This window comes from Bombus terrestris, chromosome 8 (assembly GCF_910591885.1).
Source record: "Bombus terrestris chromosome 8, iyBomTerr1.2, whole genome shotgun sequence".
Taxonomy (NCBI): Eukaryota; Metazoa; Arthropoda; class Insecta; order Hymenoptera; family Apidae; genus Bombus; species Bombus terrestris.
In genome coordinates, this window is record NC_063276.1 from 934,664 (window position 1) to 950,369 (window position 15,706).

Consider the following 15,706-nt stretch of genomic DNA (forward strand, 5'->3'; position numbering starts at 1 on the left):
CATCCATTTACTTTTTCGTCTACCAAAAAATTCACCCCCAATTCGTGTTTATCCTTTCTCATACCACTAACCAAACAACGCCACCGATTTGCGTAACTTTATCGATACAGGGCATTGCGTCGGAACAATTTGTATCTGATTGTAAATTACGATATTCCGTTCAATTACAATTTACAATTTTTTGCGTCTATTCTTTCATTCGTTCACCAACGCATCCGTTCGTTTTTCTATCCGTCCATCGATCCCATCGTCGAAAAGAGAATAGAAGGGGATAAACGTAAAAGATCGATTCGAACGCAAAACGATCGTATTGTTAATTTAGCGTTCGATGCTTATACTCCCACTTAAAGGGTCATTCACTTTATCACGATGATGAAATCTCGTTAGTCCGATTTTTAGCCAAGCCGTATTGCTGACACGTTCGATTCAAACCATCGTTGGTTCGTCGGATCGAGCATCGTGTTATTTCACGTGCGTCGGTTGCATCGAGTGCACGGATCATTGACAAGAAGCAAGTTTTCCGGAAAAGTTTTCGAGGTTGTTTCAACAAGAATACCTACGGCGACCCGTCGAATAGAAACGGCGAAGAGAACCGCTCTAAGACCTTGCGAATGTGAGTATCGTCTATTTCGTATACTTTCAAAAAACCACCGTACCGGAAACCGGAATCGCGAACGATGCAAAACATCGAGCGTTTCGCGATGGAAACTTGATACTCGATATTTCAGATCGATGGAAAAGATCGGTAGTACTTCGTAACGCGAACGTTGAATTATGAAATATCATCGAGAGATACGATTCTGTCGGTATAAAACGTTTCTATAATTTTATGAAAGAATTTGTATCTTTTTTTTTTAACGCGATAATCATTCGCATCGAAGATATCGCTATGGATAAACGTAATACGCACTCTACAATAAATAATTGCTCCGAATAATGAAAAATGTTGAAATATTTTTAATTGAATATTTCCAATTGTTAGATCTAGATCGACGAGGTATTAAATCAACTATATATCTTACGATATTAACATTTTAAAGCTACTTTCCTACTAAAAAGCTACTATTTAATAAACCTGGTACGGAATCGCCGATTTGTAAATAAGAAAATTACCAAAATTATATAACATAGTTGCATAGGAAATTCTTCGACGTGACCTTTTGCTCTCTTCTCACTTAGGTTTGTACGAGTCTCTTCGCCATGAATACAGAGTACAAGATCTCTCTTACGAAGCTGGAAAATGTACCAATAACGAACAACCAGTGTTGCATTAACTTAACAACTTCAAAAAGCGGTACGCTGATACCTTGATATTTTCCAACTGTCTTGTTTGTCTATTTATTTTCAATCCGATACATACACACGCGTATATGAGACGCTTATCCGATATAGATCTCGATCGTCACATCGCTACATCACGTATGTTACGTTTCAATTTCAGCAAGTGCGACGGAACATAGTGGAAGCTCGAGCAAATATACGCATTTGAAATTTATGAGACGACATAGACTAGTGTATCTGGTGCAAAGTCTAATCCTCGTATCGATCCTGTCTTTTGCTGGATTCCTGATATATTTGGCTGTTGTTTCAGGTGTGTAAATCTTTGTTCTATTCATTCACGGCTGGAATTCTACGTAACAGGAATTGGGGACGCTTTTAATATCAGAACTAACTAATATCAGAACATAATAAATTTTTCGTTGATAGTTTATAGACTTACTACACGTTTTTAGGAATTCTTTTTAACGATCTGGTTCGTGTAAGAGTATGGAGTAAGGAATGCGATTTAAAGAAAAACTTCGATATCAGATTGAATCATTTATCGCGTTATTAATTTGTTACGAAGCGCACGATTCGTCATTTACAATGAACTACTAGTCGAGAGCACTATGCATTTTTATTACGAATAGCTTCGCGATGCTGTGACTTTTCAAAAAGTCAAAGTGTTTGTTTGACTTGATTAAAACTCTCGAAATCGTTCCCATCTGTCTGATTAACGATATTAAAAATCATTCTCGAATAATAAACTGTTGAGAAACGTCAGTATCGATTTTTCAGAAGAAAATCCTGGGTTATCGATAACTTATAGCAATCGAACGTATTATGAGGTTTCATATTTAGAAACGTGAATATCGATTTTGCGAAAGAGAAATCCTTGCGTCGGTAATAACTTCGCGCGTTCGCACTTTCATTCTGGTTAGCTTTCTAATATTCTACCATTCGAGAACCTAAAAAAGTATTCGCTTAAATCAAAATTCGATGCAGGACCAGTGAAAAATCGAAATTGTCAATTACAAGCCAATTATAAAATTCGAAGAAACAAATTTTCTGTATTATATCTACGATAAATAAATAAATACGACGATATTTTAATTCGCAACAGGCTACATCTACACAGCGCACAAAATACAAAAAACTAACGAACAAGTAGATCTCATAAGAAACGACTACCCTGCACAACAGGAAACGACGAATCCAGCTCTAAAAAGTCTGTATCGATACTTGTACGAGGATCGGTTCGATCCACAAAATCAGTTGCACTCGATAGCACCGATGCGTGAATCTCGTCGGAAACGCGAAGATCCCGATGCGAGTGCCTGTAAACAGAACATGGAACACTGCAAGGAAGTGATCGATTCGATGTGGAGCATCGTGAGCATCGTGAACAGCAGCGTGCCACATTTGCAGGCATTCTTCAAGAACTTTTCTACGGAGACGAATCCTATCAAATCGAAATTCGTCGAGCTGGTCGAGTGTCTGCAGTGCAAGAACGACGCGACTACGTTTATCGAAGATTCTGATCCGAATACTCGTATAAGTAACGCAGGAACGATGCAAAAATACTCTGATCATAATCAGATTAAGAACAACGTTGATATCGTAACTAATTTGTTAAACGACGAGAAATACGACGACAGCAGGCAGAATTTGAATACCGATTTCGTGGATGCGGATACATTGAAAACGACCGAGGTCGAAGGGAACGTACGGAAATCGACTACGGCAAGTTTTAAGGATAGTTTCGGAGGTAATGGGAAAGGGGATTCGAATCGAACGACGAAAGAATTGGAAACGACTGAAAGAATGTGAGTATCGTTCGACCGTGTAGTTACTGGACTGCGGATATTTATGCAAATTCATGTTTTTACGAATATCGATGCAAATATTTTTACGAATTTTACGCTTAAGCAGATGAAATTTAGGTTGAAAATTGTTTTACCTATTGTATGTTATACAGAGAGTTGTACCTTGAATATTTTACGTATTAATTAAAGTTTCTATAAACGAATAAATCTCTATTTCCATAATAAACGAATAAATTTATCTTTCCATATATTCGTAAAAATATTTCTTTTCAAATGTTGATAATTTCGCTGATATTTCTTAGTAAATGGTAATTTTAACATTAACTCGTCCACGACTAGAACGATGGAATATAAAGCGACGAACGCGTTCACGGAAGTGGATACGATTAATGCAACGATCAATATGTCGACTACATCGAAGGCGGAAGAAACAACGGTCAGAATCAAGGATCAAATGATCGGAAACGATGATACTAAGCGGACCACGGACGTGACACCCAAACTAGACGATGGCGACGTGACGAAAATTACGATCAGCCCGCTGCATCCTTCGGTGCATCCTCCGAACCAAGGTCACGAACAGAAGGTAGCGGAAAGGGAAGGTGAAAACGGTAAATGTATAATTTATCGCTTCATTCTATGTTCGAATGACGAAAATGTCCCGTCAAATTTGGTTGTACCAAATTGATGCGTATGAATAGCTTTATCTCTTTTCTTTCTATTTCTTTTACCGATCCAAATACTCGTTCGATAGAAGTTTATTATTTTCAGGCTTTCAAGTTTATTATTTCGATACGATAATACGATTTATTTATCGTATGTTTATTCACGACAGATGATACAAATAACGAAACGATATTCTTGAAAATATAACGCTAACGACGAACGAATTTATTAGAAAACCTAACGATAACGTAAGAATCTTCGAATTAGAAGTGTCTGATGAAAGTTTTCAATTTCAGCAGCCAAAAATTCCAGCAAACCGATCTTCCGCGATAAGTATGGAAGAATCGTCACCAAAGGAACCAAAGAAATACCTTCGGGAATGATTCCCACGGCAGAAACGATAAAATCGAGTCAACAGCTAGTACTGACACCAACGATCTCCTGGGTGCCTCATCGAGTCTGTTTCTACAGTCCAAGCGCGAATAATAATCCAACGAAACAATCGGGTCCAGGTCAAACCATGTATCCAGCATCCTCTCCAGGAGTTTCGTACGCGTATTCGATGCAACCCGAACGACAAGGTTTCCAGAATCTCGATCAAACGCAAGGTTACGTGCAAGTGCAAACTTCTGCACAAATATCACCATTGCAATCTGGCCCTAGTAATTTTGAGTCATTCAGCGGCCAAAGAGTCGGTCCATCGGGCCCTGCGGTTCTGCATTTTCCACCTATCCCTGGACATCAAAGCGCCCCCGCCAATTCTAATAGCAAAACACCTTATTATTGCACGTATATTCCTGCACCAACGTTCCAGTTTCCGGCTATTCCCGGAGTCTCCGAGTATCAGAGATCTTCCGTCGCGTATGACAAGGAAGAGGCGGAGGACGCTTTTGCTAACGAGAAGAGGGACGATGAGGAATTTCTACATAGTAAGTGCGTGTTTCGAAGATGTAGCAGAACTCTATTTGTTAGAACCAGAGTTCAATTCGAGTAATTTGAGAATGAAAGGGTTATGCGTTTGCTATGAGATGGATTGGAAAGATGGAACGATGGACAAATAAGGTTAAATACGATAAATACAATTCTTGAATATGATACAATTGATAAATGAAGGCGGTAAATAACGAATTTCCAATAAATAGAGTTCTACCGCGTGGCTTTAATGATTTCTTGTTTGACTATTGTTTTCGATATTTTATGTGGTAGGTTATCCCGACGAGTGTCCTCTCAATACGATTCGATGCAGTGATGGCAGGCGATGTATATTGAGAGTGCAGTGGTGCGACAGTGTGGTGGATTGTTACGATGCTAGCGACGAGAGGATGTGTTCTTGCAGAGATCGAATATCGCTCGAGCGACTTTGCGATGGGTATTTCGATTGTCCGCACGGGGAAGACGAGTTGGGATGTTTCGGTGAGAATAAATTTTTAATACGAAAAGTTGAAAATTTGCCAGCCTGAAAATTCTGAGATTCTGGAAACTCTGTAAGCATAAAACTGAAAACTTTTCGCTGTCTAGAACCGTAGAACTTAGGTACTTTAGAATTTTGGAACTTTGAAGGTCAAGAATCTAGTACTCTAGATTTTTTATTTGAAACTTTAGAACTTAAGAATGCGGATCTTTAGAATTTGAGAGCTCTAAAATTCAGAGTTTTAACTTTAAAACTCCCGAAACTCGAGTGCTCTGATGCTCTGGTGCTCTGGAATTTTATTACTCTAGTTCTACTTCTATTTCGGTGCTCTAGAATCTTAGGGTTCCAGAATTTCAAGACTATTTATCATTTTCTCACCATTCCACAATTTGAAAATCCTCATATTAATTCGACGCTAATTTCGATATGCTATACCTCTTATGCGTGTACAGCAGAACTCTGTTTCATCGATGGAGTAACATATACATCTAAGTTCTTCTCAATTATTCGATATAAAATATAAAATATCTCTTATAGCGCGTGATCGATATAAGCACTGACGAGAGGTGTCAATATGTAAATATCAAACGCGAGATATTGAAATTTCACATAAAATCAGTTTACATCTTAGTCTCGATAGGAACGTGAATATTTTGCACGAGATGGCACCAGCTACTACGATTTTATTTTCCGATTGGAACTATTTTATCCGTGGAAGGAAGATCCTGTTTTATTAACTCGTAACGTAAAATTCTTATGTTCTGCTATCTCAAGCACATGTACATGTTACGCTTTTCAGGTTGTCCAAAAACTTCATTTAGCTGCAACGATTGGCAAAGACCATATACTACCGATACTTGTGTACCGCTTTTCCAACGATGCGACGGAAGACAGCAATGTGCTAACGGGAAAGACGAAGTGGACTGCAATATTCTCACTCCCTCGTACATCGAAGGAAAAAATGTAAATCACGAACGCAATATCCCCTATCATTCACAAACATTATCAATCACGCGTTATCTTATGCATTAGATATCGTGTTTTGTTCGTACATACACTAGGTACGCTTCATAATACGTTGTTAAACATACACGCATATTCTTTAGTTATTCACGATCGGCTACACCGAAGGATATCTCCACAAGAACTACAAGGGCCAATGGTACCCCGTGTGCCCACCGATCGACGGATGGGCCAAGGATGCCTGCATCTCTGAAATTGGCTTGCAAATCAAGTAGGATAAAACTTAAGAACTCGAAAATTTGGAGATTCTGGATTTATAATATTCTAGAGGTCTAACATTTTGAAACAGTAAAATTCTAGAACCACAGTACTCTAGAACTGTGAAACTCGAAAACTCTGGGCCTTCGGATCTCTAGAACTTTAGAAATCCAAAACTAAACGATTCAGAAACTTTAGAACTCTAAAGATCTAAAAGTAAATATTCTAGAGCTGTAAAACTAGAAACCCAGCTTGGAGAAGTTTAAAACTTTGAAATTCCAAAACTCCAGAAATCTGATCGTAGAACTGTAAAACTTTAGAACGTCAGAACTTCGTAGAACTCTGGAACTCTGGAACTCGTAGGGCTCTGGAGTGGAGTAGAATTCCATTTATCTGGACGTTTTAATTAGTACGAACACCAGCCATTTGAGCTATTCATTGCTGAAGGAATCTGAGCTTAACTGCGATTCGTTTTAATTTTCAAACGATATTTTTACTGGGTAGATGGTTACTCGTCTTAAGACATATTGCGTTACTAATAATCTTGACTCTTTTTTCAAATTTTATTACAGCAAAGCTCCCGAAATAAAAGTACATTCCGTGCCAGGTAACGCGTACCAGGGCCCCTATCTAACACGAGTAAACAACCAAACGAAATTAATTCCCTCGTGCATGAACACTGCGATTTTCGTACGTTGTCCACGATTCTCGTGCGGAACTACCGTGTTTTCTCACGAGGATTTTCTACGACCGCACATACTGGAAAAAGAGGACCGAGCTCCTTTACAGATGTACGATGCAATTATATTTCCACCTGACGATGATGCTTATATCGAATACAAGGATTTAAGACATAATGAAAATAAGAAAATCGTGTTACCATCGGACGATGACAATATAGATCCAGGAGATAATAAAAGCAAGAAGATGGACAAGAAGCAGGACGATATAGTTGGTTCGCAATTGCGCGTCGTAGGTGGTCGTGCGAGTCACCCGAAAGCCTGGCCGTTTCTGGTGGCCATTTACAAGGATGGCGTTTTCTATTGTGGCGGTACCATTCTGAACGAACTTTGGGTGCTTACAGCTGCTCACTGTCTCGAAGGGTACAGACATTTATACGGTTTAAAAATAGATTTTCCACGAATGCTTGAAAATTTTTGGACGATCATCATTGATAGTAGACGAACAAAATAATTAAAAGTATGGCGTAGCATATAATAATAAATTCACATAATTCAAGTAGCAATCGTAATTTGTGTACATGTATCTGCATATTGTTTCTATATATTTTAATGTAGAGATGCGGAAACATGTCATTTTATAAGAATAAATTCATAGTCATCTGGAATATGTCTGCGAGAAATAGCTTTTTCTCACGATATTTGACTTTCTCGATGAATTTGTTTTTATTTTCGCCTACTTAAGATTAAATTATATCAAAACGTATTGCATTCTCTAGCAGCGTCGTTTGTCATATCGATGTATCATTTCATTCGTAAATTTGGTACCTTCCATTTGTGAATCATTCCAAAAATTGATGCGGCGTACGATCAAACGATATAAATATTTCGAAAAACGTTGAAAAAGTTATTCATTCACGATGTGACTATTAAATTTGTAAACAGCTATGTAGGCCGATATTTCGAGGTCCAGGCGGGAATACTTCGTCAAAATTCTTTCTCGCCGATGTCACAATCCAGAAAAGCACGGTACACGGTGATGTATTCGCAATATAACGCTAGACATCTGCAGAACGACATTGGTATGATTATGTTGGACGATCCTCTGCGTTTCAATCGATGGGTGCGACCGGTTTGTCTTCCTGGCCCGAATCTCCTAGGACCCATGTGGAGAAACAAACCAGAACCTAATACGACTTGTATAGCGATTGGTTGGGGTACTACTACAGAATATGGATTAAATCGTAAGACATTTCCTTTCGGTCTAAATTTCATAAATTTCCTTTAAATTGCACAAACGTGTACGATTCACTGACGAATAAACTATACTAAATTTAACGAACTTGGTTCAATGATAAGCTGTACCAAAGTTAATGACAAGCTTTTTAAAAAAAAAATGTGATAAATTTGATTTAGCGACTATACCAATTTTAATAAATTTGGTTTGGTAATAAGACAAATCTAATTAAGTTGATATAATTCTTGGATTTTTCAGCCGATCATCTGAGGGAAGTAGAAGTTCCGATATTAGCAGATTGTAAGTACGAAGAAGATCGGAACGACGCCTCCATTTGTGCTGGATATCCTCACGGAGGTCGTGATGCTTGTCAAGGAGACAGTGGTGGTCCTTTATTATGCAGGTATATGATTATCCAACTAATGGAAAAAATCATTTTTTTCTATTGGCAAGGATAACCAAGATATTAAGAGACCAACGACGAACAAAATGATTATTTCACATAAATCGATAATTGGCGTTCTCTAAAGATAATGTAGCTTTTAATTGGCGTGATAATCGAGACCGTGAATTCCAGGTCCATCGATCAATGTTTCCAAAAATACAATCTTTCTTTTATTTATTCGTCCTACTGATTCTTCCTCTGTGGATTGCTTATGCATACACCTTAGCTATGTATACATTTCTAGCGTTGTTAAATTACCATTTTTCTCGTAAAAAGGTTCCTAAAATTGTTTTGGAATTCACGGTGTCGACTGCTGCGCTCCATCGTTGAAGTATTCGACCATATAACGTCAGGAAATTATTATTCGAGAGTCTAGCTAGTGTAATTCAGAGTTTAGTCTATAATTTGGTTAATTCGTGTCATTCGTTCGTAGAAATCCGTACTCGACATCGCAGTGGTACGTGGCAGGCGTAGTTAGTCACGGACAAGGCTGCGCTCAACCGGATGAACCGGGAACCTATGCGAGAGTCAGCTATTTCTTAAGTTGGATTCAAGAAATTTCCAGTGAGTCATATCTCTGGCATTTTTATTTTCTTGTTCGAATTCACGCAAAACGAGTAGAAAAGAACGAATAAAACCAAGTAGTACAAGTAGAACAAATAGAAAATTAAGAAATGTTACATTATGGTGTGCTGCTATATGTATGCTTAATATTTAGATGGTCGAGGTGTGCCTTTTCTAAGGCGCACTCCTTTGGAAAAATGTCCAGGATTCAGTTGCGAGGGAGGCCTAGGCAAATGTTTACCAATCGAGGCGCGTTGCAATCGAATAGTCGATTGTTTGAACGGCGAAGACGAAGTCGATTGTAGCCATTCTCCTCTTTACAAACGGATGGAGAACGCCACTTACGATTTCGAGCCTATACCATCAACGCCAAGTACGGATAATTCTATGATGTCTAGCGAAATTGTCACCACTGGTGGGTTTTCCACAATTTGTTGTAGTAATTGTAGCTCTAATAAATCAGGATTATATTCAAGGATTAATTTTAATAACGCTTTTCTACTTCTATTAAAATTGTAATAACAAACTTTTAGCTCTAACAACGTTCGTATGTAAATTATTTTTAGAGTCCACAATATCTTACGGTACAATCGACGATGCGACTGAGGAATCTGTGTTTACGCAGCAGGAAAATGATGACTCGGAATCTGAGGATGACGATAACTCGACTTCGACAACTTCTATTATTATTTACACAGAAACTGTTTCGCCATTGATGGAAAACACTTTTCCTACGATATTCACTTGTACAAGGTACTTTTGTTTTAATTAAAATATTCAACACGAAACACGTTGGTCGACAAATATATTTATTTCAGCAATTCCGACATATTATCGTATTTGTAAAATTCACAGATTGCTTCAAAGTATCCCAATTGCGAAAAGATGTGACAGAGTGGTGGATTGTGAAGACAATAGCGACGAAATGAATTGCACTTGTAAGAACTTTTTGCAGAATCTAAAACCAAGTGCTATATGCGACGGTTACGTAGATTGTGATGATTTAACGGACGAACAGGACTGCGGTAACTAATTATTCAACTAATTATTATACCTTTTTAATTATACCGTTAAATAGAAAAGAATTATACAGTATAGAATAATTGTACAATTAAGTATAACTAATGCTTTATTTATTTTATAGAAATTTGTGCTGAGAATGAATTTTTGTGCAAGACGAGTAAAACCTGCGTTTCGATGGCGAAAAGGTGCGATGGAAACTTCGATTGCATCTTTAAGGAGGATGAGCTCGACTGCTGTGAGTCATTTTTAATTTACCAAGTTTTTAAGATAAAACTCTTTTAAAAGAAGAGATATCTTGAACCGTTTCGTACATATTTATTCGATATACATTTTATACGTATATACCGTTTTATATATTTTTATACAAAGATGTATCACTACGGTTTAAAGTTTTATTTATCTTTTTTCTTACAGTCACGTTGACCGATGGTCAGCGTGTATATCTCGATGGTGATAGAAGACCATTTTTAAACGTACAAGGAATTCTGACTAGATACATCGAGGGAAAATGGCAACCGTCTTGTCATCGTCCCAGAATGCACAAAAACCAATCTACTGCCTTGATCATTGGACAAAATATGTGCGAATACTTTGGTCTTGCGTAAGTATATTTTCAGCTCTATGAATTTTTAATCATTTTATATTCCACGCTTGAATTTGATTTTTCGGTTATCCTCGGAAACTGTACACGGTACCTGCGTAACGTAGTGCCAGAATAGCGTGCAAAGGAGCGTTTAGATAATCAATATTATCGTCGGTACTATTGTCAATATTACTGTCAATATCCAGGATCTTCACCAATATACTGACAATATATATATCGCCAATACAATGTCGAGAACCCTTGATATCGGCAGTAATATCGACAATAATATTGGTCGTCTAAACGGTCCCGAAGATTCCTATGAATCAAACGGTTGCCATAAGGTTTCAAATATACAACTTCAAATTCCATCGCTTGCGCTGTTCTCTGATTCGACATCCTTAAAGGCACAGCTAAAGTTCGATGCTTAATATTCCATAATACAACCAATAATATTTCTTCAACAATGAAAATTCCTCCGATACGAAGAAAGAGGAAGAAGAAATAGGAGTAAAGATTCCGAGACTTATTTAGTTATTTATTTTTCGTTGAAAGAAACGTTCGGTCGTCGAAGTCCATCGTCGTAAAAAATTCGGAACTGGAAAGCATAGACTGGCACAAAGGGGACTCTACGTACCAAGAGAACTCATCAGCGGCCTCTCTGAACGAAGAGGACGAAACATGTTTGGGACTTTACATTCACTGTGCAGCGATACCAAGCGGCAGTATGTACGCTCACTTGGCGATCGACGATAGAACCGGAAACCGCGACTACCTGTGGCCCTGGTTGGTTGCCATCTTTGTCGACGGACGCTACCGTTGCATGGCGCTGCTCTTGGACTCGAACTGGTTACTGTCCGCCGCGAAATGTCTCGAGAACGTCAGGTAATCGAAGCTCCTTCGACTATTCAAATGTTTAAAAACTCAAGAAATTTGAAATTTCAAAGAATTTCGAGCGAATCCTATTTGGTTCGAAGAATCGAAGGTTTTAAGAAATTTTACGTGAATTTCGTACAATTGTGAATTTTATGGATTTGAATCGATCAGTATTCGCTGAAAAACATTTCATTGTCTAGTCCTTTTTGCATCAAGAAATTTCATGTAAAGTTTGCATAATTCCATCGCAAAATTTTGCTCGTTAAAGCGATAAACTCTTTGCCACGCGACGAAAGGTTTGGAAAGTTCGAAAAATTCGAAGTCTGAAAGTACTTTACGTGGGATCTATCTGGTTGAATCGAGTCATTGAGTTTTCACGTTTGAACCATAATATAGAATCACAGAAATTTGTCTTTTCAAGGGTTTTTGACAGATGTGAAAATGTTTGTCTCCGAGATATTAAAAAATATGCTTTATTTATTTGATATTGCTTTAAATTTGTGACCGTAACATTAACTTACTGGTTTTTAACAAACGACATTTGCAAATTATTTCCAGGTTGAATATAAATTATGTAACAGCCGTACTCGGTTATGGTCGATTATTCCGTCAGATAAACGGTCCTCATCAACAGGTATCGACCATCGATGAGGTGCATTATGTGAATAACTCGGTGTCGACTTTATTGCACTTGAAAAATCCAGCCCACTTCAGTCGACACGTGCAACCATTGTTCGTCAACAAAACGTAAATACAACGAATTAAATTTGCCAAAATTTGTCGAATCGTTTATAAACATTTATCGAATATCTACAGGATTTATCTACCAGGAGCGACGGACACTTGCGTGGCTGTAGGAACGAACGAAGCCTACGAGATAAAGTCTATTTTCTTGAAAATTATTTTTGAGAATTGCTCGAGTTGTCAACGATGTTTCGTGAATATTTCGAATTCCGAATGTTCGGTAAGTCCTATTTTATTAAAAAATTTTATTAATTTATTCACTAACAAAAAAATATGAACGATTTTTTTAAATAAATCCGTCTTGATTTTATAATTTCTTATTAGTATTAAAAACGATTGTATAAGTATCATTCGTCGTTTTTCAGGAAAGCGAGACATCGAGGTGGAGTGGCATAATATTCTGTCGCGGCAGAAAAGGATGGTATCCTGCCTCCGTTTTCCAAGATAACAGAGGAATTTGTAATTTCAAAAATGCGGAAAATATGACGAGTATCGAACACGTAAATCCCTATCTGATGGAAGTAATCGGTAAATGTATATTCTACTCTAATACTATTAACACTACCAACCTAAAATTCTACTCTATAAATCTGTAAAATTATACAAATTATCCATACTAAATTCGTATTAAAATTACATTGTATCGTACTAAATTTTATATTAAATATATTAAGTTATATGTAAATTTAATTAGATAATCCAAGACAGTCGATGGAACCAATTTGTACGGGTTTTCGATGCAACATTGGACAGTGTATTCCGCAAAACCGGGTTTGTGATGGTATTCCGGATTGTCGCGGCGAAGAAGACGAGGACACGAGATATTGCAAAGAATTTCAAGAAAATTGTGAAAATAGCGTGGACAGCTGCAGTAAGTGCTACGATAATTCGAATATGTATTTATCTAAATTTATATTTCTAGGAATTTTAAATTTTTGAGTCTCTTAAATGTACAATAATTAGACTATTATATACATCGATTGTTCGATACTTGGATTTATTTATATTTATTAAATCTATATGTTTGCTTTTAAATTTGCATTAAGACTCGCAAATAAATTTGTTATACTAGAAATTTCACTTGGATTTCAAAAACTAGGAAAAATATCGAACTGAAATTCAAATATTAACAAAAAAAAATGTATGAAACAATAATTTCTTCGTATTACATAAAGAATGATTAAAAGACGTATATATTTTAAATGTTAAGACTGCATGAAGACACAGCTTCGCTGTAGAAATGGCAAATGCGTCGACAAAAGTACGTTTTGCGATGGAAATATCGATTGCTACGATGGATCCGACGAACCTACGATATGTACCTGCGCAGAATATTTGAAATTAACATGGCCAGAGCGATTGTGTGACGGCGTACGACACTGTCTGGATAAAACTGACGAATCACCGGAAATGTGTTCTTGCAAAGATTTCAGCTTCAAATGCGAAACGTAAGAATTTCTTTGCAACTCGACATTTTTATAAAATTTTAATTATTAAGCGACAACTAACGGAGCAAAAGTGTAATAATAACGTCGGTATCATTGTTCATATTTTATAAGCGTAGCCCTACAATATAATCAAGAAACACACGTGAAAGCTATTAGATTTCCTGAATCTCGGTTGCGAGATTACAATAAACACTGTAGTCGATATATTACGATTTGTTTTTCTTACAAATAAACGCAATTATAGAGAGTTGATCATGGTTTTCTCTGTCGATAGAACAAGCGGAAACGACACCTGCATAGCACAAGATTTTATTTGCGATGGGGTGAAAGATTGTCCTAATGGCGAAGACGAAGCAACGTGTAGAATGTTGAAGCTATATTCAAACGACAGGTATCTACAATTCTTATTTAATATCTTTAATTGTCTGGTCTTTAAAAATTCACCCATTTCACAGATGTATTTTTAAATCTGATTGATTTTTCCTTCAAAAATATCTTTCTCTTTAATTCTCGTATATTCAATTCGTCTTCGCATTCAATTTACGAATTATACGATTATTTCATAAATGAAGGATCCGACATTAAATCCTACACTTATAGTAAATTTTCAATTTTCAATTTTAACGATAGCTCTGGAGAAGTGATTCGCCGAAGTTACGGCGTGTGGTACACGGAATGTTTCACAAGTCCTACCATGGACGAAGAAGACTTGACAAGTTTGTGCAAATTCATGGGATATTCTTCAGGAATCGTCAACAACGATACCGTGCTCACAGACGAGATTATGGTTCCCAAAAGAGACGAGTTTTACGCAGTGAAGATGAACGAGATGTCGTGGATGTTTTTAAGGAACGATAAGCCACTGATAACTTTGGAAAAATCCAATGAAACCTGTTACCGTACGTTTGTCACCTGTTCCTAAAGTTTGCCAAACTTTAACATACTACCTGATTCTTTTTATAAATCAAACGTTATTTTCACATATCAAAATAATTTAGGTAATGTTGTAACACTTCGTATTTATTTCGTAATTTATTTAAGAGTGTCATTGTATTTATTGTGAAATAGAAATGAAAAGATAATGTTATAAAATTTTGCTATTTTAAATAAAAGTAAATGTAAACGAGTCTTTTAAATATTACGTTATAATTAGAGCACTAAAGTGTATAAAAGCGAAGACGTTGAATAATGGATAGCGTAGATAAGATAGAACTCTGTATCATTTATTTGTGAGAATTAAAAAATTTATTCGTGGATAATACTTGAAGATTTCACTGTTTGTGATAGATTTGTTAGATTTGATTTCACTGTTTCTGAGTTTATGTTAATTTGTTGGATTTTAAGTCATCAATCGTCCAATTTATAGTAACGTTCAATATGAATAACACACGATCTTTTATCGTTCGACTTTAAAATAAAAATTTTTTACTACAGCGTATCTCTTTGACTATGAAAATTCACCAACCAATTTTCTATCGTAAAAATATTCTTACCAGCATCCTATGTGTCCCATGATCCAGCGATGCTCATCCAACGATCGTAGAGAATTCGAAGTCTAGTCGCAATTACGCAAGCGTCTTCCGTCGAGATGAAAGAAGAAAGGCAGAATTAAAAAAAAGAAAGAAGGCAGCGCTGCGTGAAGACAAAAGTATTGAATAAGGTTGGCTATAGCGAAGAGGGGATGGGACGTGCGAAGGGGAGTATGGAATGCCACAAATGGGG

General features: G+C 36.9%; 1 protein-coding gene across 1 annotated transcript; it reads left to right on the forward strand.

Annotated features, from left to right (window-relative positions):
• Nucleotides 1-358: 358 nt before the first annotated feature.
• On the forward strand, nucleotides 359-15,418 carry LOC100648399 (serine protease nudel). Its single transcript, XM_003397117.4, has 26 exons — nucleotides 359-613; nucleotides 1,180-1,294; nucleotides 1,442-1,591; nucleotides 2,384-3,086; nucleotides 3,426-3,697; nucleotides 4,049-4,681; nucleotides 4,959-5,165; nucleotides 5,963-6,126; nucleotides 6,270-6,397; nucleotides 6,957-7,487; nucleotides 8,010-8,308; nucleotides 8,560-8,704; nucleotides 9,180-9,310; nucleotides 9,465-9,725; nucleotides 9,877-10,063; nucleotides 10,166-10,335; nucleotides 10,455-10,568; nucleotides 10,748-10,934; nucleotides 11,472-11,801; nucleotides 12,351-12,539; nucleotides 12,609-12,756; nucleotides 12,902-13,064; nucleotides 13,231-13,407; nucleotides 13,747-13,984; nucleotides 14,259-14,375; nucleotides 14,615-15,418. The coding sequence occupies exons 2-26, from the start codon at nucleotides 1,201-1,203 to the stop codon at nucleotides 14,904-14,906; spliced, it is 6,030 nt and encodes a 2,009-aa protein (XP_003397165.2). The 5' UTR covers nucleotides 359-613; nucleotides 1,180-1,200; the 3' UTR covers nucleotides 14,907-15,418.
• The last annotated feature ends 288 nt before the right edge of the window (nucleotides 15,419-15,706 follow it).